General features: G+C 47.2%; 1 protein-coding gene across 2 annotated transcripts in view; it reads left to right on the top strand.

The window, feature by feature from the left end:
- Positions 1-11,013: 11,013 nt before the first annotated feature.
- The window catches only part of KCTD15 (potassium channel tetramerization domain containing 15), an 84,653-nt gene continuing 75,233 nt past the window's right edge, over positions 11,014-20,433 (top strand). Inside the window, exons 1-2 of one of the 2 annotated variants that reach the window (XM_060254293.1) lie at positions 11,014-11,219; positions 17,532-17,710. In XM_060254293.1, the coding sequence (XP_060110276.1) occupies positions 17,547-17,710 (164 nt within the window). In that variant the 5' untranslated portion in view covers positions 11,014-11,219; positions 17,532-17,546. Of the gene's footprint in view, positions 11,220-11,640; positions 11,777-17,531; positions 17,711-20,433 lie in introns of those variants that run through there. The other variant, XM_060254292.1, reaches the window with a different exon arrangement.

Raw genomic sequence — 20,433 nt, 5'->3', positions numbered from 1 at the left:
AAATTACATCCGCAAGCTCTTTTAGAACCCTTGGATGCAATTCATCTGGCCCTGAGGATTTAGTTTCATTCAAAGAAACTAGATATCCATGTACTACCCCCATGCCGAACCTAGGCTGGAACTTCATACCCTTCTTATATGTTCTGTCCTTGCCATGCTGAGCACCGCCTCCCTCAGAAGAGAAGACTAAGGAAAAGTAGGAACTGAGCAGTTCTGCCCTCTCTTCATTATCTGCTACAGTTTCACCCTCCTGCCCTCGCAATGGGCCCACTATGTCCTTGCTTTTGTTCTTACTCTGAACATAAGAAAAGAACCCTTTTTTTGTTGTTTTTAGCATCTTTGGCCAGCCTAAGCTCATACTGAGCTTTAGCTTTCCTAACTTTTTCTGTACAAGCACTGGTGATTTGTTTATATTTATCCTTGGTTATAAGGCCCTCTTTCCAATTCCTAAAGGAGGTTTTTTTATTTCTCAAGTCTTTAGGTAGGTAATGATAGGTAATTTTATTTATATCCCGCCCTCCCCGCCGGAGCAGGCTCAGGGCGGCTAACAACATCATTCAGTTATACAAAAAACAAAGTTACATTTAACATTAAAATTCTGATAAATTTAAAATTAATTAATTAATTAATAATAAAAGTGCTAATGCTGCTTGTTCTTTTTTCTGATGGCGGTAATCATTAGCAACTACTTTCTTCGTCAGCAAAAGCCAGTCGAAAGAGGAAAGTTTTGCAGGCCCTGCGGAATTGATCAAGGTCCCGCAGGGCCCGCATTTCCTCTGGAAGTTGGTTCCATAGGTTCGGGGCTACAGAGGAGAAGGCCCGATTGCGGGTGCATTGCAGCTTCACCTCTCTTGGTCCGGGGGTGGTCAACAAGTTTTTTCCAGCTGACCTCAGTGCTCTCTGGGGTTCATATGGGGAAAGACGGTCCCTAAGGTAGACAGGTCCTCGACCATATAGGGCTTTAAAGGTAATGACCAGCACTTTGTAACGAACCCGGAATATAACCGGCAGCCAGTGCAGCTCGCGCAGCCCAGGCCGTATGTGCTCCCATTTAGGGAGCCCCAGCAACAGTCTGGCCGCTGCGTTCTGCACCAGCTGCAGCCTCCGGGTTCGGTACAGAGGCAGCCCCATGTAGAGGGCATTACAGTAATCCAGTCTCGAGGTGACCATTGCATAAAGTACCGTTGCCAGGTCTTGGCGCTCTAGGAAGGGAGCCAACTGCCTTGCCCGCCTCAAATGGAAAAAGGCTGACTTGGCAGTGGCTGCTATCTGGGCCTCCATTGATAATGAAGGCTCCAGTAGAACTCCCAGACTCCTAACCCGGTGCGCCGCTTTCAGCGGTGCCCCGTCGAAGACTGGCAGAGGTATTTCCCCTTCCCGGGCGCCCCGACCCAGACAAAGGACTTCTGTCTTCGCTGGATTCAGTTTCAGCCCACTCTCCCTCAACCACGTTGCCATATCCTGCAAGGCCCGGTCTAAATTCTCAGGGACGCAGTCAGGCCGGCCGTCCATCAGCAGATAGAGTTGGGTGTCATCTGCATATTGATGGCACCCAAGTCCATATCTCCTGGCAATCTGGGCAAGAGGGCGCATATAGATATTGAATAATATTGGTGAGAGAACTGCCCCCTGAGGCACTCCACAATCCAGTGTGCGCCTCCGGGACCGCTCGCCACCAATTGCCACCCTTTGACCCCGATCCTCGAGGAAGGAGGAGAGCATTGTAAGGCAGACCCCCTCACCCCTATATCGGCGAGGCGGCGGGTCAGTAGCCGATGGTCGACCGTGTCGAACGCGGCTGACAGATCTAACAGCATCAGCACCGCCACACCGCCCCAATCCAGATGCCGTTGGAGATCATCTACCAGGGCGACCAGTACTGTCTCCGTCCCATAACCCGGGCGAAAGCCAGACTGGCAAGGGTCTAGGATGCAGCTTTAGAGAGCTGTTTATGGAGCCACTTCGGCTTCTTTAGGCTTTTTCCATTTTTTCTTCTCATAGGAATTGTCTGTGATTGTGCTTTCAGTATTTCACTTTTAAGAAACTCCCACCCCTCCTGAATCCCCTTCCTCCTAAGTATTTCTGACCATGGGACCAGCATAGTTCTAAGTTTATCGAAGTTTGCCTTTTTGAAGTCCAGCTTATAAGTCTGACTATGTATAGCTTTTCCCTTCCCTAAGACTGTAAATTCCAAAATCACATGGTCACTACTGCCCAGGGTGCCCACTATTTCCACTTCTTCAATCAATTCTTCCTTGTTGGTGAGAATCAAATCCAAGATAGCAGATCCCCTTGTTTCCTTCTTCACTTTCTGGAAAAGGAAGTTGTCAGCAAGACAAGTCAGGAATCTATTTGACTTTGCATTTTTAGCAGAGCTGGACTTCCAACAGATGTCCAGGTAATTGAAATCCCCCATGATCACTGTATCCCTTCTCTTGGAGAACTTTGCAATCTGCTGTAGAAGTATCTCATCCAAGTCCTCTGCCTGACTTGGTGGTCTATAGCAGACCCCCACAATAATATCACTGTTATTTCTTACTCCTTTTATTTTTACCCAGAGACTCTCAACTGAGCTGCCATGCTGAGATTCACATATTTCCTCACAAGTATATACCTTCTTCACATATACTGCTACGTCTCCGCCCTTTCACATTTGCCTGTCCCTTTTAAATAAGTCGGACCCCTGAATCCTAATATTCCAGTTGTGAGTGTCATCCCACCAAGTTTCAGTAAGGCCTATTATGTCACAGTCTCCTTCCTTTATTAGGACTTCCAGTTCCTTCTGTTTGTTTCCCATACTCTGTGCATTAGTGTAGAGACATCGGAATCCACGCTTTATGCATCCCGAGGGTTTAGTTTCCATACAAGCCTGCAAGTTAACATTACCTAGCATATGCATCACTCTTTGCAAATCTTTAATGTTCTTATCCCCAGTTTCTGGCATCATACGAGGCTTTGAATTATTGTCTCACTCCCTCATACAATTTAGTTTTAAAGCCCTCCTTATTAGGTTAGCAAGGCTGTTACCAAACACCCTTTTTCCTACCACCATAATGTGCAAACCATCTCCCGATAGAAGACCACCATCTTGAAAGCATAAGCCATGGTCCAGAAATCCAAAACTTTCCTGACGACACCATCGATGTAGCCAGTCATTTGAAGTATTCTTCTTTCTCGTCCTAAGCCAAGGCCTTCAACAGGCAGCACTGACGAGAACACAACCTGTGCGCCCTGCTCCTTCACCTTCTGACCCAGAGCCACATAGTCTTTTTCATAGTCTTGGCCGCCCTGAGCCACTTCGGTGAGAAGGGCGGGATATACATCGAAAACAAACTAAACTAAACTAATACGTTCAGGGCTATGACGGGCAGTATCGTTCGTTCCCATGTGGATCAGCAAGAAAGAATAGTAATCCGTGGGCTTGATAAGTCTTCCAGTCCTTTCTGTCACATGCTGGATGCGTGCACCTGGCAGACAGCAGACCTCTTGGGATGACAAATCCGGTCTGCACGCTTTGGGCTCCATCCCTCTGAGCAAGAAGTCTCCAGTCTCTACCATCTTCCTCTTCCTATATTTGGGAGCAGAAGCTCCGGGCTTCTTATTCACAAGATCCTGAGAAACTTTCTTCAAGCTTCATGGAGGCTGAGGAAGTAGCCCTTGTTCCAATGGTTCAGAATCAGTTACTGTGAGGAGATCCTGGAACCTATTGCTGAGCAGCAGGGGCTCAGAATAGGCTTCCCAATCCCCAGGTCCCAGAGGGGGATCCCCCGGTTTTACAGGCTTCCCCCCTCCTCCAGCAAGCTGGCCAGTGGGGGAAGCCCCGCCCCCAGAGCCATCATGCACCTCCATGAACGATTCCCATAGGGAATGATGAGGAATTGATCCGTGGGTATTGGGGGCTCTGGGGAGGCTGTTTTTTGAGATAGAGGCACCAAATTTTCAGTATAGCATCTAGTGCCTCTCCCCAAAAATACCTTCCAAGTTTCAAAAAGATTGGACCAGGGGGTCCAATTCTATGAGCCCCAAAAGAAGGTGCCCCTATCCTTCATGATTTCCTATGGAAGGAAGGCATTTAAAAGGTGTTCAGTCCCTTGAAATGTGATGGCCAGAACTCCCTTTGGAGTTCAATGGTGCCTGTCACAACCTTGCTCCTGGCTCCACCCCCAATGTCTCCTGGCTCCACCCCCAAAGTCCCCAGATATTTCTGGAATTGGACTTGGCAACCCTAGCTCAGAACATCTCCTGATTTTCTTTCTCCTTCGGGTTACATTTTTCCAGAAACCCTCCTCCTGTGTTGGGTTCTCTTCTAATTGCTACCATTTCCTCTCCCTCCTCTTGTCCTTTCAAGAGCGCCTCATGCATTTTGTCAAGAAAATCCTCACCTTCCCTTATACACTGCAGTGTGGACAATCGTGCCTCCAGTCCCTGTATCTTCTTCTCCAGCGGGGCCACTAACTTACACTTGCTTCAAGTGTAATTCGTGGTACTCTCAGGTAGAAATACAAACATCCCACAGTCTTTACATGTCACTGCCTCTGCTCCCTCACCAGCCATACTGCTGCAATCCATTTCAAAATTTTCTTTATCTTCACTTCTCTTTAAATCCCACTACCAACTGCCACTTGAAACTACTTGTAGGTAACTACCCACCTTTCTACAGAACCCCCAGGCTAAGAGCCACAGGCCAAGAGTTCTCACCTCTGGCAAGGATGAGCCTTGCAAATTAAAGTCTTAAAGTCTTAAGTCTTCAATTGGACTTTTCTCTGCAGAACAGCACAGAACATAGATTAAAGACAACTGTAAGAAATTCCTCATCAGAGGCTAATGTTTTGTCCTCAAAGCAATCCAGCTCAGCCACAGATGTAAAATACGCAGTGTATTGTGGGTCTGTTGGCAATTAAACATCTCCAGCAAGAGATCTTTAGGATATGTTGATTGGAAAAGGGTGAAACATCATAGTAAACTTTTTTTGCCATTGTTGTTTAATTCTTATTTATAATCTTGCTTGAAGAACAAAATCCAGGCTGAATCACATCCTATCCTAACATTTTTTAATAGTGAGATTCTGTTTTTAAGATCACAAGTTTTATGTCATGAATTTGGATGTATTGTATAAAGGGCATAATAGTTCCCACTTAGAAGACATGTTTCCTTTTAAAATGGTTTCTTTTCTTTTTCTTCTTAGATGCAACACGATATTTAATATTTTCCTTTGTACTTTTTTAAAAAATAGTGGAGCTTTAAATGCAGTTCTCAGGGAAAAAACCCCCACTGCATTGGTGAAAGATTTCATTTTTCAGGGTCATAAGTACCACAGTGAGATTTCTTTCTTAAAACAATGACACTTTAGTATCTCTGTAGTTCTATGAATACTTTTGAAGTGTCATATTAAAACCAATCTTTTGGCCTTCAGGCAAAGAGAAGCAATTAGTCTTAGAGTTGTGAATAAATAAAACTCCATTTATACACCCGTCCTTGACATGTACCTTGCAAATCTTAGAAACTTCATCTAGTGGGAAAAGGAACGTTAGATTGAAAACACCAGTACTTAATCACACTGCAATGTTACTTCCTGATACTATTTAGTTTGGATTACATCTCTGAAAGATTAATTCATATGTATGTATTCATTCGCAGCCACAAAAGAGGCACTGATACAATGGAGAAGAAAAAGAGACGACATAAAACGGGACTCGTCGAGTTTTACCTTTGTACACATCTGGATTTTTGAGATTTCCACTGGAATGGATTCCCAAACCTAGTACAGAACAGATCTGCTTAATAATTTCTTTTAACAACTATTTCATGACATTGGTTCTTTTTAAAAAAGTCACATCTAACCATGCTTCTTAGCCAAATCTGAAGTCTTCTTCTGGGCTAAGGAGCCTTCCTCAGATGGAAGAAGCTCAGGGGAATCTCTTCCATCACAGAAAGATACCTTAGGCCAGAGGAAGGCTTTAATCTTGATTGAAGAGCCTCATCCATTGGAGGAAGGCTCCATAGACCTATACTTCTGCCACTGCAGGAAAGTTCTTTAGGCCAGAAGAATTCAGACCAAAAGAGCCACTTCCATAGGACGTCCCATGAGTCTACAGCCTTTTCCTTCAGCCTTTGGAAAGATTCGGACCAGAAGAGTCTCTTCAGTTGGAGAAAAGCTCCAGAGCCTCTTCCATCAGAGGGGGGCTCCTTAGGCATGAGGAAGGCTTTATGCTTGAAGAGCCTCTTCCAATAGAGGAATCTCTTGAGTCCAGAGTCTATTCCACTGCAAGAAGGCTTATTGGATCAGAAGAAAGATTGAGGCCAGAAGAGCCACTTCCATTGGAGGAAGTCCTGTGAGCCCAGAGCCTCTTCCACTGCAGGAAGGATCCTTAGGCCAGAGGAAGGAGTCAGACTAGAAGAGCCTCCTTCATTGGAGGAAGGCTTCTTAGCCCAGAGCCTCTTCCATCAGAGAGAGGCTCTTTAGGCCAGAGAAAGGGTTTCAACTACAAGAACCTCTTCCAGTGGAGGAAGGCTCCTTAGGCCATAACCTCTTCCATGGGAGGAAGCCTCCATAGGACAGAGAAAGACTTTCAATGACAACAGCCTCTTCCATTGGAGGAAGGCTTCTTAGCCCAGAGCCTCTTCCATGGGAGCAGGCCTCGGATTCAATGGGAGCTCACAGGAGTGCAGCTCCTGAACCTTTCTGAGAGTTCCCCCTCCTCCTTCCCACCTTGTCCATTGAATAGTAGGTGCAGCTGCATAACAATCCCTGGATGAGATCCACCACATATTTTTCTCCAAAACGACCCCTGCATGGGAGGAAGCCTCCATAGGCCAAAGAAAGGCTTTCAACTACAAGAGCCTCTTCCATTGGTGGAAGGCTTCCTAGCCCAGAGCCTCTTCCATGGGAGGAAACCGCCATGGGCCAGAGAAAGGCTTTCAACTTGAAGAGACTCTTCTGTTGGAAGATGACTCCTTAAGCCAAAGAAAGATGTCAAACTTGGCTAAGTAGAATGGTAGGACATAAGCCAGGGTTTCTTTCCTCAGAAGGTGTCATGCTTATCTGAACAAAATAGGAGGACACAATCCATCATGATAGGTCCACAGTTTCACTTGTGGTTAACTGAACAGATGGTTTAGCATGAACATCCATTTCAGTACCATTGTACTGGTAAAGGGAAGCTCCATACACCAGACCCATACCTCTTGCAAATCCAGGTGTTTTTAATCACCACCCTCTATTAACCCCAGAGTTCCAGCAGTAAGATTTGGGAGATAATTGTTCTTTCTTCCCATTTGACAACCCACCAAGGAAATGAAAGACACATTGCCAAGTTGAAGTTAGCCTCTGGTCTATGCTACAAGGCACAGAGGAACTCTGCCCATGAATCCTACATGCCCCCCTCTGAAATGTACACATTAAAAAGGAGTTGGGGGGACTGCTAAAACAGTAAGCTTGTTTAGCTCCAATGGAAGAAGCTGTTTGCAAACAGGGCCCTGATTTAGATGTTGAGAGCTTCCCATCCAGTCCTTCTTTCCAGAATTGGAGCCCCAGCTCCTTCTGGGATCTGCTTCCCAGTTCCACAGCCTAGCCCAGTGCTTCCACCCTGTGCTGGGGAGGCAGCCTAGGCAAACCAAACTAGCAGTCTAGAGCTGGATGCAAATCTCTCCACTGACCTAGTTCTCCTTTTCTTTTCTTCTTTTTTCCCATTTCAGAAGCTGAGCTAAAAAATCCATAAATTAAGGAAATTAACTGATGGAGCCTCCGGCATCTTTGTAAGCTATTTAAATCTTTAAATTTACAACATCTTCTGCATATATCAAGTAATTGAACTAACTGCAGGGATGTTACTTTAATGAGAAAATTTCCCTCTTCTCCTGTAGTTTGTACTTGGGAAATAAATAAATAAACCTTTTCCCCCCCTTAGGAAAAAAAGTTTCTGTTTATCCCTGTGACAGAAGATAACTTTTAAAAAACTCATTTTTTAAAAAGAGACTTTGTCTTTTTCCTCCTGTGCTCCTCAGCAATGGATTCAGGGTGCACGGGACAGCCACCAATCCTTCCTGTTTCTTCTCTCCCTCTGCCCCCCATGTCAAGAAAGAAAATCTTCATTTCAAACATCTTTCTTGCTTAAATGGGCTTTTCTTCCTGCTAGAAGAGGATGCCTAACAAAAGCAGGTGCTTCTCATCCTCATCCTTTGGCCCTTGAAAAGGGCTTGACCTTTAACAGCCAATTTTTTCTTTTATTACATAACTTTTCTGCAATTGCACCTCTTGGCAGCTAGCAGGCGCTGAAGATGTGCACTTGGGTTCATTCTCACCCAAACAGACTTCTGTTAGACATGCATACATTGATTTACAAGAATAGGAGGGGGCGAAGGGCAGTGGTCATGCTACGATCCTGAATCCACTTTCACAGGTACCATAAACCACAGAAGAACTGCTGCAGAACTTTTATACATAGAAAATGTTTGGAAGCACAGAGCGGAGAACACAGGGAGGGATAAGTAGACTGCAGGGTCAAACTTGTGTGGGGAAAGCGGAGGGCATGCGAGACACATCTGTGCCTAGCGTTCCATCAACCAGACAGATGAACCTCTTAACAAGATATATAACATCTGGTTCTGGGGGTTTTTTTGAGAGGGAAAAGCTAAAGATTACACACACTCACACACAACACATACACATTTGTTCCCCAGGATTTGAATTGCAATAGTTAGGTGAACAGTTATCGGAAGTCAAATTCCTAAACTGTTATACATTATAACTTCCCCAATCACAAGCTCATGCATTATGCTCCCTGTTTATTCCAGATCCACATTTGCACATTTCTTGTATTTTAATACGCTTATTGTAGATTTATAATTTTAAAAGGTTTATTCTGGAGTAATAAAATAGAGACACAGCTAGTTTTAAGGTGTTTTAAGATGAAAAGCCACATCATTGCAGAAGATTAACCTGGCCAGGAAAAGAGGAGGTGAGGCCTGGTGGACAATACTTGTGGGGACACATTGCCCTGCTTTCTAACTGAAGATGTGTGTGTGTTGGGGGGGGGGGATATGCCTCTCTTAACACTGTTGCAATTTATTTGGGGGAAGGGAGGGTTTCTGACTTCGAAGGAAGAAAAGGAAAAGGGTTTATAGGAAACATGCCTTTCCAACACTCAACCCATCCTGTGGGATCGATCCTGGAAATTTGACAGGTAAGGATGACAGGGGAAAGTGCATACAGTTGCTCTTTAGTGCGATCTGGAAGGAAGGAAGGAAGGAGGGAGGGGGAGAGAGAGAGAGAAAGAAAAGAAAGAAAAGAAAAGAAAGGAAAGAAAGGAAAGAAAGGAAGAAAGGAAGAAAGAAAGAAAGAAAGAAAGAAAGAAAGAAAGAAAGAAAGAAAGAAAGAGAAAGAAAGAAAGAAAGAAAAGAAAGCTCCAGTCGATCTCAGGCAGCCTGCTCATCCTTTCGGAGAGCAGCAGTGAGCGAGGAGGAGGAAGGCTCGAGGCTGGCCCAGAGGGAGCGCTCTGCAGAACCGCTTGGCCCCGACTCGAGCTGCTTTTGTTCAAAGTTTATGGAGAGGGCTGGAGGCGCAGGGAGGGGAGGCGGAGGCGGCGGAGAGGCGGGGAGAGGTTTCCGAGGGGGAAGGGAAAACTGGCCTCGGCTGCTGCCACCGCTCCGGCCGGGCCGGCAGAGGGAGCGCCCGTGGAGCTGCTCGCCCGTCTGCCCGCCTCCTCGGCCAAGCGCGGCGGCGGCAGCAGCGGCAGACATCTCCATCTCGCCGTGCGCCATCAATTGAAATGGCGCATTTGGCCGGCGGCAGCCTGCCAGGGCCCTTTCTCCAATCGCACAATGCAAGTCCAGGGACGTCATTTGCTTTCAAGGGCCTGCAGGAACTGTGGCGTTTACAAGGCGAGACATTAGCGAAGGGGGTTAAAAGGGGGGGGGGGCGCAAGCGTGGGGAGGGGGCAGCCAGAAGAAGCGGGAGGGAGAAAGAGAGAAAAGCAGGGCATCCTCATCTCCCCCCCCCCCCCGCGCCTGCTCCCATGGCCACATTTCCCCCCGCTTTCTGAGGGCTGTGCAGGGGGTTTTCCCCCCTTAATTAAAAAAAAATCCCCCAAAACTTGATCTAGTTTATCAACAAGTGTAGCTCGGGTGCGACCCCTCATTTACTAGGGGAGGACTCCAGCGATGTGCGAAACGTGCCCCGCGTTACTTCTTTGGGAGCTGAAAATTTATGCCTAGTTGAAAATGCCCCGGGAAATATTACATCAGACCAAATGACAGTGATTAAAATCAGCTTCCCTCTCTCTCTCTCTCCCCCCCCCCTTTTCTCTTCCTCCTTTCCCACTAAGTCTATGCAAGGACGTGACTCCGGCCCTGCTACTTCGACAGCATTTAAACCGTTATCCCCCCAGCCAAGAAAGGAGAGCCGGGCAATTCAGAACCGTTAGCAAAGGGGGGAGGGGGGGGAAGAAAGATTTCTGCACAGAACCGAGAGAGGGAGACCGGGGGGGGGGGGGTCAGCGTCGCAGGAAGGTAAAAGTAGCTAGAGGGGGGGGCTTGCAACCGTTTCCCCCCCTCCAAAATTCCTGTTAGAGAAAGAGTTAATTTTGCAAAAGCAACAACAGGAAATCTGAAGACAGGAGTGAAGGGGGGGGGGGAGACAGATCCCCATTTTCCTCGCAAAATTAGCCAAGGCGAGAGCGAAAAAAGGCTGCGCTAATTGCAGCCCAGCGCTGTGCCCCGGAGGCGTCTGCGAAGCCCGGAGCGAGAATTCGGGTCTCTCCCCCCGCCACCCCCCTCCCTTTCCTCTCCCTCCCTGTGTTATTTAGAGAGGAGATTATTGCCTTTCTTCTCCTAACAGCCTCGGCTGTTTCATTTTCAGGCTCTTCTCTGCCTCTCCGCCCCCCCCCCCCCTTTTCCCCTTCCCCACATAGACAGACAAAAACAAACCGAAAGAAACGAGGTGGCGGAGGGGCAGCAAGAGCTAGGGAGAGCGCAGGATCTCTCTGAATGAGACCGGCAGGGGGGGGGGGGGAGGAAGGGAAAAGCTTGAAAATCTCTAATATTCCATAGGAGGAGGAGGAGGAGGCGGCAGCCGGTGAGAGCTACAAAGGACCCGGCGGCCCGAGCTCGCCCAGCGCCGGCTCGCTCCGAAAAGGGCCAGGCAGGCAGGCTCGCCGCGCACTGCCAGTGCACGGAGCCCGGAGCGCCGAGGGGGGCATCGCACGTCTTCTGCTGCGCGCAAGGTAAGAAGGGCGAGCCGCGGCGCCGGCTGGCTTTCCTGGCGGGCTTGGCGGTCGTCTCCCGCCCTGGCCGTTTGCACGGAGTCAGGAGGGCGCCGTTGCATGGCTCCGCGTTTCATCGCGTTGCATGGGAATTTTTTTTTCTCTCTCTTTTTTTTGGAAAGTGCTTCTTGCAACTCAACTCGAGGCTTGGCGGTGTGGAGAGAGAGAGAGAGAAGTGAGGCTGGGCTTTTAAAGCGACAGCCGCCCTCCCTTTCCCCTTCGCGGCGCGGCGGGGCTGGCTCGGGTTTGTGCGCCTCCGACGTGGTGCGCTTTGGCGGTTGGTGTCTGTCTGTCTCTCCCCGCCCTCCCCCCCCCCCGACCAAAAGAGGCGAAGCGGCAGCATGGCGAGCAGGGCCGGAGCTCCGGTGGCCCCGATGCCGAGCTGGCTCCTGCTGCCTTCCTAGCACCGAGCCCCGTCGCCCTGGAGAAGCGCCCACCCACCCACCCACCCCAAGCTGCGGCTGGCGAGGAGGGAAGGAAGCGAGCGGCGCTTCTGGGGTCCCGGCAACGCATGAATGGTACCGAGCGAGAGCGCCTTTGACAGCCGAGGCTTAGCTTGCAGGAACAGCGGGGCTGGGGGGCAAGAAGGGCGTGCGGGGGCTGGGTGTGTGGGGGGGGGGTTTGAGGGTGAAAGGCAGGACTTGAGGGGTGGGGTCCGTGCTTTAGGACGCCCCCAGGGCAGGCGCGGCACAAAAGGCCGGAGAGAGATGCTGACAATGGGGAAGGCAGGCGCTTGGGGTGCTTTTTTTCCCCTATGGGAAGAGGGGGGTAAAAAGCAGGCGGGCTGTGAATGAAACTGTGGCGCCAGGCCGGAGGGGTTGCGCGGGGGGGCGGGGAGGCTGCGAGCCGGCTTTGCTTGGAGACTTTGGCGAGCACTGTCTGTAGGCGATAGTAGGGTGTCTGTTGGTACACGCAGCGTGTGGTACATGCTGCTGCCTCCCTCGTTCAGGCGCTTGGCCTGGCCTGATGTTCTCCAGCACCAACTATCTCTTGGGGAGGGACAGAAAGGTGTCCCCCCCCTCCCCATCCACCCCTCCTTTTTAATCTACCTTACCAGGCTTGTGATGTGGGAGAATTAGTAAAGACGCCATGTTGTGCTTGTAATTCAATTTTAAATTTTGCATGTATGTCCTCCAATGATGGCCGTTTTCTGTTGCCCTGAAAAGGTTTTTGGTGTGTTTGAGTAAAAAAGTTTTGGTTTGGGGCCCAGGGGCGCGAACAGACAGACTTTAGAGGAAACTTTGCTTGGGAGTGTCTTCCCTCCTTGGCAGGAAGTCCCCTTGGACTTCAGCCAGCAGGGCCCTGTGTAAATGTGTGTGCGCATGCACAAGAGATGGGCAGAGAACAGAAGCGTGTTGCCTCACAGGTCCTGTGAATGGGTCGCTGAAAAGTTTTGAGGCACGCTTCTGCATCGCACCAGCTGCAGTCTTCTGGGGTTTGTAAAAATAGAGGCTTGGCTCTGCATCTCAGAGGCAATTGGAGGAGCCCTTGGAGCATGCTGGCCTTCTGCAGAGTGGTCTGACCCTGTTGTACAGGAGGAAGAGATGGCTGATCCAGAGCTTTGACTGTGATGCCTTTCTAGGGAGGGCCACACAGGCAAAGTCCTTGGCAGCTGTTTGGTCTTCAGGAGTTTCTGGAGGGTGGGGAAGGACAGAGAAGGAGGGAGGAGAGGTGCAAGGAGAGGCCAGGGTCCTTCCTATTCAGGTCTCCCGCCGCCGAGGCCTGCAAGGAGCTTGGTTGACAAAGCCACTAACAAGAGCTGCTGTAGAGTTTTGGGGAAAAGGTATAGGTAACCCAACAGGTAGATCTCTGGCAAGGGCCTACCCACCCACCCCGCCTTAAGAAAGGGGAGCTGTGTGATTTCAGTGGGGCTAGGGAAGGAGAACTCCTTGTTGGACTGGGCTCAGAGTGGACCTGGATACCCCAGAGGGAGAGGAGAGGAGGCAAGCTGGAGCGGGGGAGGTGGCATCCCTTGGCTGGAAGGAGGCCAACAGCCTTGCCGGGGTCCCTGCGCAGCTTCAAACCCACCCACCGCCCGCCCCTGTCTTGAAAGCCTGCCGTTTCCATTCCACGTCTTAAATGGGCATGAAGGAATTAAAGCTGCGCCGAGTGAATAACACCATTAGTTTCAATTAATTCTCTGGGTTTTAAAAAAAAAAAAATTCCTGGCAACAATAAAACTTCGGCAACAAAAGCCTTTTTACATTCTTAATTAGCTGTGCTTCCCATCTGTAGGCTTTTATATATTTCTTTCCCTGGAAGTGCCTGTGTGCCTCACTTTTAAACATGGTCCCTCCTCCAGAGATGCTGCTTCCCCCCCCCCTCCTCCTCCGTGTTTTTGACTCCCTCCCAGACAGATTCCTTGTTTCTTTGGGGCGACCTTTCACCTCCCTGGCCCTGACCTGCTCAGAGCCTGCATTTCTGCAACCAATTTCGGCTGTATCTTCCCCTGCACGGCCCCGCATCACCAGCGGTATGGGATACTACCGCCCCGAGCTGTTTGCTCAGGACGGAAAGCCTTATCCACCCCAAACTTCTCTTGCACTTTTGAAGTCCTTTCTTTTTAATATTTTTGTAGCAGGATATCATATTATATCATCTGGGGAGGGTGTATGAAATGAAGGATATTCCTGTAGGCTGCACAGAGAGAGAAAGAGAGGGGGGAAGCAGGAGGCAACGCTGGAAAATTCTGCAGTCTTTCAGCATTCTCTGCCCCAGGGCGATTGCCGGGGGCCTGCCGTTGAATTGGAGCTCTTACAACTGCCTTCTGTTTACCTTTTATGGTTAAAATAACAGCTTAGCAAAGAAGCAGCTTTGTGGAGGGGGAGGGAAGGGGAGAGAGGGGGGGGGGAAAACGATTCAGAGAAATAATCTCAAGCTGTAGCAGCCTAGCTAGTTTAATCACCCCTAGAGTGCTGAACAACTGTGTGCTCAATGGGACACAAAATCATTTTGTGTGTAAATGAGCACGGGAGGGTGATTATTTCACTTTCCATGGGCAAATAGTTTTTACAAGCAGCGTTGCGCACTCGGCAGAGGGAAGGCAGGGAGAGAGGGAGCCGCCTGTGCAGAGATCCTGGGGAGGGATGCTTAGGAAGCAGGCAGGCACATGCCAAACAGGTGGAGAGAGAGTTTGGCAGTGGGCAGTCTCTTGGGTTGAGGGCGCCATGTTGGTTTATGTAGCCAGACTTTGGCTTCCCTGCCTTCTCCCCCTTCTGCTGTGGCTGGAGTCGCTGGGCCGTTCCCCTGGGTCAGTTCCACTGAAATCAGTCTGTGCTCTTGCACCCCATTGTAGTGGGGCCGGTGGTGTCATAGGTACATTACACTGTATGTGGATGATCTGGAGTGTGCATTACACTTGTTGGGGCAATATTTCAATTAGTTGAATTTGATGACCCGTTTCAGCTTTTTAATGACTGTAAAAGGCCTTCACTGGAGTGCACTTTGTACGATTTTGAAAGCTGTAAGGGTAGATTTCCTTTGCCTGCCTCCCCAAGACATTCCTTAAGTTTGCATTGCATAGGGAAATTAACACAAAAATATTTATATGTGCAAGACCAGAATTTCCTTCATAGCGTAAAGGCAGCGCTTGACAAAAAATACCCTAGTGATTGACCTAGAATGAAGGTGTAGGTTGCATGCTCAAACCATAACATGATCTTCTTTGACAGTACTGTAAACCTGGTGGGTTTTTCAGGAGGATTTTGTTTATTCGAAATCTCTTTACCCATTTGAATAATTCAGACCAGATTTAGACTAAGATCTGCTCAACTTTCGGGGCCACATCCCGGTATGTGAGAGAGGTGTCAAAAGTGCACCCAGGTGGGTTGAGAAATCCCAAATGAGGGTATGAATTACTTTGGCATTAATATTTTGAATAAGAACCTGTGGCTGCCGGCCTGATTTAGAAGTCCTTAAAAGTAAGTCTCTTTGGACAACAAAGAGGCTTACTTCTATGTAAACATGCCTGGAGATTGGGTTGTGAAGCTGCCTTTCTGCTCAGATGGAACCGGAAGTTGGCTCCCTACCGTGGGGACATCCTTCCAGATAAATGGATGGCAGCTGAGACATGTGATAGGCTTTGCAGAGCAAGATTTGCTGGTGGGTAAACGTGAGCCACATCTGTAGGCATCTCGAGTGTGTACAAATCGATCCTGAACTCCAGGGCTGTAATCCTGCTCTATTACAGTCAGCAGGAGTCCTGCTACTGACTTTAGCAGGGGCAGATTGGCATCCCTGCTGTTTGCCTGAATGTATGATTTCTGGCCAGAAACTGTAAGATTGTAAGGGGGGGGGATGTTTTGGTGGTTCCCTGTGTGTTAAGATTTCAAGGCAAAAGGATAAGAATGTACAAAGGAGCGTCCTCTCTAGAAAAAAAATTACTGTTTGAAACTATAGGGTTTTTTTTTTTTTTAAGGGAGCTCCTAAAACAGCCTGTACTTGTATTAGGGATAATAAGCTACCCAGGGCAAGAACAAAGATGAAACATCCAGCTTCCTGCTAAGAAACAGTGAGAGTGAAGTCCAGGAACCTGGCCGGAAGAAGAATTGATAATCCTCTTTGGCATTGAAGCCATACTTAGTTTCATGCGCACTCACAAGCAAGTCTAAACAGTGGAAGAAGTGGAATTAAAATGTATAATTATTCCTTTAAAAAAAAAAAGCAAAAATTGTGATGGGAGCAGAGCTCCTCCTGTGTGCATTCAGAAGAATTCATCCTTGCCCCTAGAAGGTGGTGCTATTGTCAAAATGCTGATTTCCTGTCAAGTGGCTAAAGTTTCAGGACAGTGCTGATCCTCGGGTCTCGTGCAGGGTAGATGTCTCTTCTGCGTGCATCCAGAGAAAAATCTAAAAGCATGTGGATTCATAACGGGGTGATTTATTGCTAGAGTGGCAAGAGATTTGCTCCTTTCTTATCACCGTGTCCAAAAATGACATTCCTTTTTCTTTGCTCTGTATTTTGGAAGGAGGTGGGTGGGGAGTGCATTTGAAGGAATTTTGCCTATTGAATGTTGGAATGGTTTTGCTTGGGATAGTGGCGGCAGTCGGGGGCTATTTAAAAGGGAGGAGTGTTGATTCTAAGAAACATGGTCCAAGTAGTTGAAATGGTTATTTCCTGTGGAATAAGGCATAGGAAGAGCTTGTGAGATTTAGCAGTGCAGAGCGGCTCTATGGAGCCACTGCAAACCAAAACACCAAGAAAATTAAAATACCTTCAAAACGTTAAATAGCTATGATGTTTGGTGCGTTTTCCTTCTACATGCAAGGGGCAGGGAATGTGATGGGTTTGCTTTGCCGCTTCCAGGAGTGGGCAGGATTTTCAGCCGGTGACCTGTCTCTGCTACAGAATTGTCTTTTTGCCGTTTGGAGGGTGTATTCTTTGTTGGTGCTTAAAAACTGATGCTCACAGGTCTGTGGGTGCCAGAGGGTATGCCAAAGTGTTTTTGTTCTTGCATTTATCAGAGCCCTGTAATGTTTTCAAATCGATGAGGATGCTGGTGCTGCCTGTCTTTCTTTCCAATGTCTTTGAATTTAAACTTGGTTTGGAAAAAGTATTTAAATATAATTGGGATTGTTGTGGAAATATATATGTTTCTGGTGTTACAGGAGATTGCAGGGTAATTTGAGATGATATATGAAGTGGTCACTTTTTAATCTTTTTTCCCTCGGTTGAACTCTTACGCTTTTATTCTGTTGGAAATATTGTTGACTAGATAACAACTGGATGTCACTTGTTAAGCAAGTATTTATTTATTTATTTTTCAAAAAGAGACTCCAAAGAAAATAGTTTTAAGTTTGATGTGAATTTTATTACATGTCTAAATGAAGTGCCCTAGGTACTGAGGAAGTCACTAATTTAGAGGTGTCTCGTTACTGAGACAAACTTGCAAAAACCCCTGAATCCCAATTCACAAATTGGTTATTCGTTTGTCAGGGGATATTTCACATCTAACACATAAGCCCGCGACCTTTAATTAGAATTTTGCAGTTTGTTTTATGCCCCTTGAGGCTGACACCTTGAAAAAGATTTTTTTCCCCTTGATTTCTTATTGCTAATAAGCATCTTTTTCTTCGCCTCTGGTCCTTTGAAGAGTATGATGCAAATACACTTAATTACGGAGGTGGCAATAATTTGTTAGCTGAATATGTGATCAGGCAGATGCAAAAATGATCTTATTAGATCTGTGATCACGCTGCGGAATCAAGGTAATGCACAGCTGCATTTGAGAGAGAAAAAAACGTGTTCTTTTTTTTTTCTCTCTCCTCTCTCCAGGAGGAAGGAAGAGCTATGTCCCGGCTGTCTTTAACACGGTCTCCAGTTTCTCCCCTGGCTGCCCAAGGAATTCCTCTCCCAGCTCAGCTGACCAAATCCAATGCTCCTGTGCACATTGATGTAGGCGGACACATGTATACCAGCAGCTTGGCAACATTAACAAAGTACCCAGATTCCAGGTAAGGCTGCTATGTTTTCTGACAACATCTTTTCATTGCATGGGGATAGGCTTGATACCTGAAGGGCAGTTGGGTAAATCACAGAGAAGGGAGACTGCAAAGCAGCCCTGGAATTTTCAGACCAGCTCTCTGATTTTTCCCCCTTCATGTTTGTTTAAACTATGCTGCATTGAAAGCACCTGTTGAGGAGGACATTTTTCTCAGATCGATACCTCTGTGTGAAAGCTAAAGATTTTTTTTTTAAAAAACCCTGTTTTTTAACTTGGGCATGTCAGCAGCCCCAAGAGGCCTCTCACAAGGCCAGCTGTTCCTTTTTTTAGCAGAGTTGTCCAGTGGGAATCACTCCCTGTTGTCTCAGTCACCTTTACTGTGAAATCTTCCATGCAGTTTGCTCCGAAGAGAGTTTTGTTTGCAGTAATCCCAATCTTGGTGGTAAAATCTGCTGTGGGGGGGAGGGTGGAATAATATGTGTACTCAAAGAAACATATTTCAGATTGACACATGTTGTATTCTGTAGATTTCTCCACTGCACTCTGTCTAGTCCTGATTCTTGCAAGTGTGTGTCTGCTGATTTGAGCCGAAATCTTTGCCCCAGCATACAATGTATGTGTGTGATAGAGTTATTCTTTACCATCCCTATGGGTTTGGGGGCATGCAAGCCAGTGCAGATTGCAGATGTGTGTAGCATTAGGTGTGTTTGTACTGAAAGATGCTGAGTTCTTTTGCAATGGAGTCTTCTCAGGCGATGCTTAGATTGAGTTTTGGACTGGTTGAGGGGGAAGGGATTTAACGGCAGGCACATCAGAAAACGGCATTGTTGGATATGTCTGGATGGGAATAGTGGTACTCATAACACTGCATGGTTACAGTTTGGTTTACACTTCAGAAACAGCCAAAGGTGCATAGGTCCATGATAGCATATTGCTGACCAAAGTTACAGCCTTTATCCCATCATAACTTGGTTTAAGTTTGCCCTGTGAAGCTATGCATTCAAGGCGTATAGGTGGGGACCTGGCAGATCTCAAATTTGGGCACACAGATTTAGGGCAAAATCTGACTGGGAAATTCTCCTGCATAAATCCTAGTGAAAGGGGTGAGTGTTGTGCTACTGGAAAAAAAAATCTGATTGTAACTGGCTGTGTTCAGCTGAAATGTGACAGTGGATTTCATGTCTGTTGAGCTAACGCCCTCAGAGACTTCACTCCACACATTGCGGTTCCAAAGCCTACAGCAAAGTCTTTTCAAGTGTGTACCTAAACATTCCATGTGTGAATGAGACAAATGTCTATTTGCAAACACATAAGCCACGTAAGTGTACCCAGCAAGGAACCAGGATTGGTTGCAGTTCTAATTCCTGCCTAATGTGTGAAGCAGCCCCCGGTGACTAGAGTGTTGGGTTTGGCTGTGTGAATCTTAGCCAGGTGGGAGCCAGTTGCAAGGATGATAGCTGTGGGAATGCTCACAACACATCAGTGTTTCCCACAGCAGCCTTCTAACAAGTGCAAGTCATGTGCACATGTACATGTGTCTTTGAGCTCTCAGCTAGCTATACATGTCTGGGAAATGCAGTTGGGCCAGGTTTTCCATGAGTGTTTCCAGGGTGTTCGAAGGCATGAGTACAGCATTCACCTGTTACAGTTTGATGCAGGGAACTCTGATGCTTCCTGCTCCTATAATGTCTGCTAAGGGTCAGTGCAGGGGCTTCGGTGAGTTACTGTCTTTCAGGCTAGCTTTTGCATGTTCTGAGGGTAATATGGCTTTAGGAAGGTTGGGATAGAATTGGATGGAGGGGAAGGATGTAAGGAACCTCCTTTAATTCTGCAGTTAGGAGAAATGATCCTTCTCCCCACCCCCACCCCTCCGCCAAGTATAGAAGATGCACAAGTTCAGTAGTTTTGCTCAGGATTTCTTCATGGGCACGACTGTCTAAAAGGGTTTATTTATTTTTGATACTTATACCCCTCTTTTTCCCTCATCAGTGAACCAAAGCAGTTTACAATATCATTCTCTTCTCAGCCCAGCAACCCTGTGAAGGTAGGCTAGGCTAAGAAAGACAGTGACTGGGGCAAAGTTAGCTAGTGAGCTTTTCTGGCAGCGAGGATTTGAACCTGGAACTCTCAGATCCTAATCCAACACTCTGATTGTATTGCTGTAATTTAGCTCCCTCAGATTCCTGTGGACCTCAGAGGAGGGGAGAGCCCAGGATACAAATGTGTAACTCAGTAAATAATTGGAATGATTTAGCTTAATCATTTATACTGTTCAGTTGGTGAAAAATGGGTTAAATATCCACCCAAATTGGGTCTTTTTATACTTCATACTTGTAGGACGTTGTTTTCAAATGTGTAGGTAACAGTCCTCAAAAATTAGAGAGCCACTCACACACTTAACAGCCACTTACCAACTACAGTTTTCATTCTATAAACCAAAAAAAAAAAACCTCAGAAATCTTCTTACAGGTTTTACTCAAATGTAAGACAAGGTTTTCTCACAGGTATACCATAAAAAAGAGGCCATTGTCTTATATTTGTGTGCAAGTTACAGTTATGTGAAATAATAATTGTGTGAGTATATAACATTTTAAGGGAGGGTTAATCTTATATCCAGGGCCATCTTCCTTTGGGCTTAGTATTTTGCATTTTAGGTGCTTTTAAACCTCAGCTCAATTGTATTTGGGATAAAAAAAAATAACCCCCACCCCCCCCAGAAAACATTGCTCCAGG

The sequence above is a fragment of the Heteronotia binoei genome, chromosome 14 (assembly GCF_032191835.1).
Source record: "Heteronotia binoei isolate CCM8104 ecotype False Entrance Well chromosome 14, APGP_CSIRO_Hbin_v1, whole genome shotgun sequence".
Taxonomy (NCBI): domain Eukaryota; kingdom Metazoa; phylum Chordata; class Lepidosauria; order Squamata; family Gekkonidae; genus Heteronotia; species Heteronotia binoei.
The sequence above is the reverse complement of the archived record's forward strand: the minus strand, read 5'-3'. Positions and strand labels throughout refer to the sequence as shown.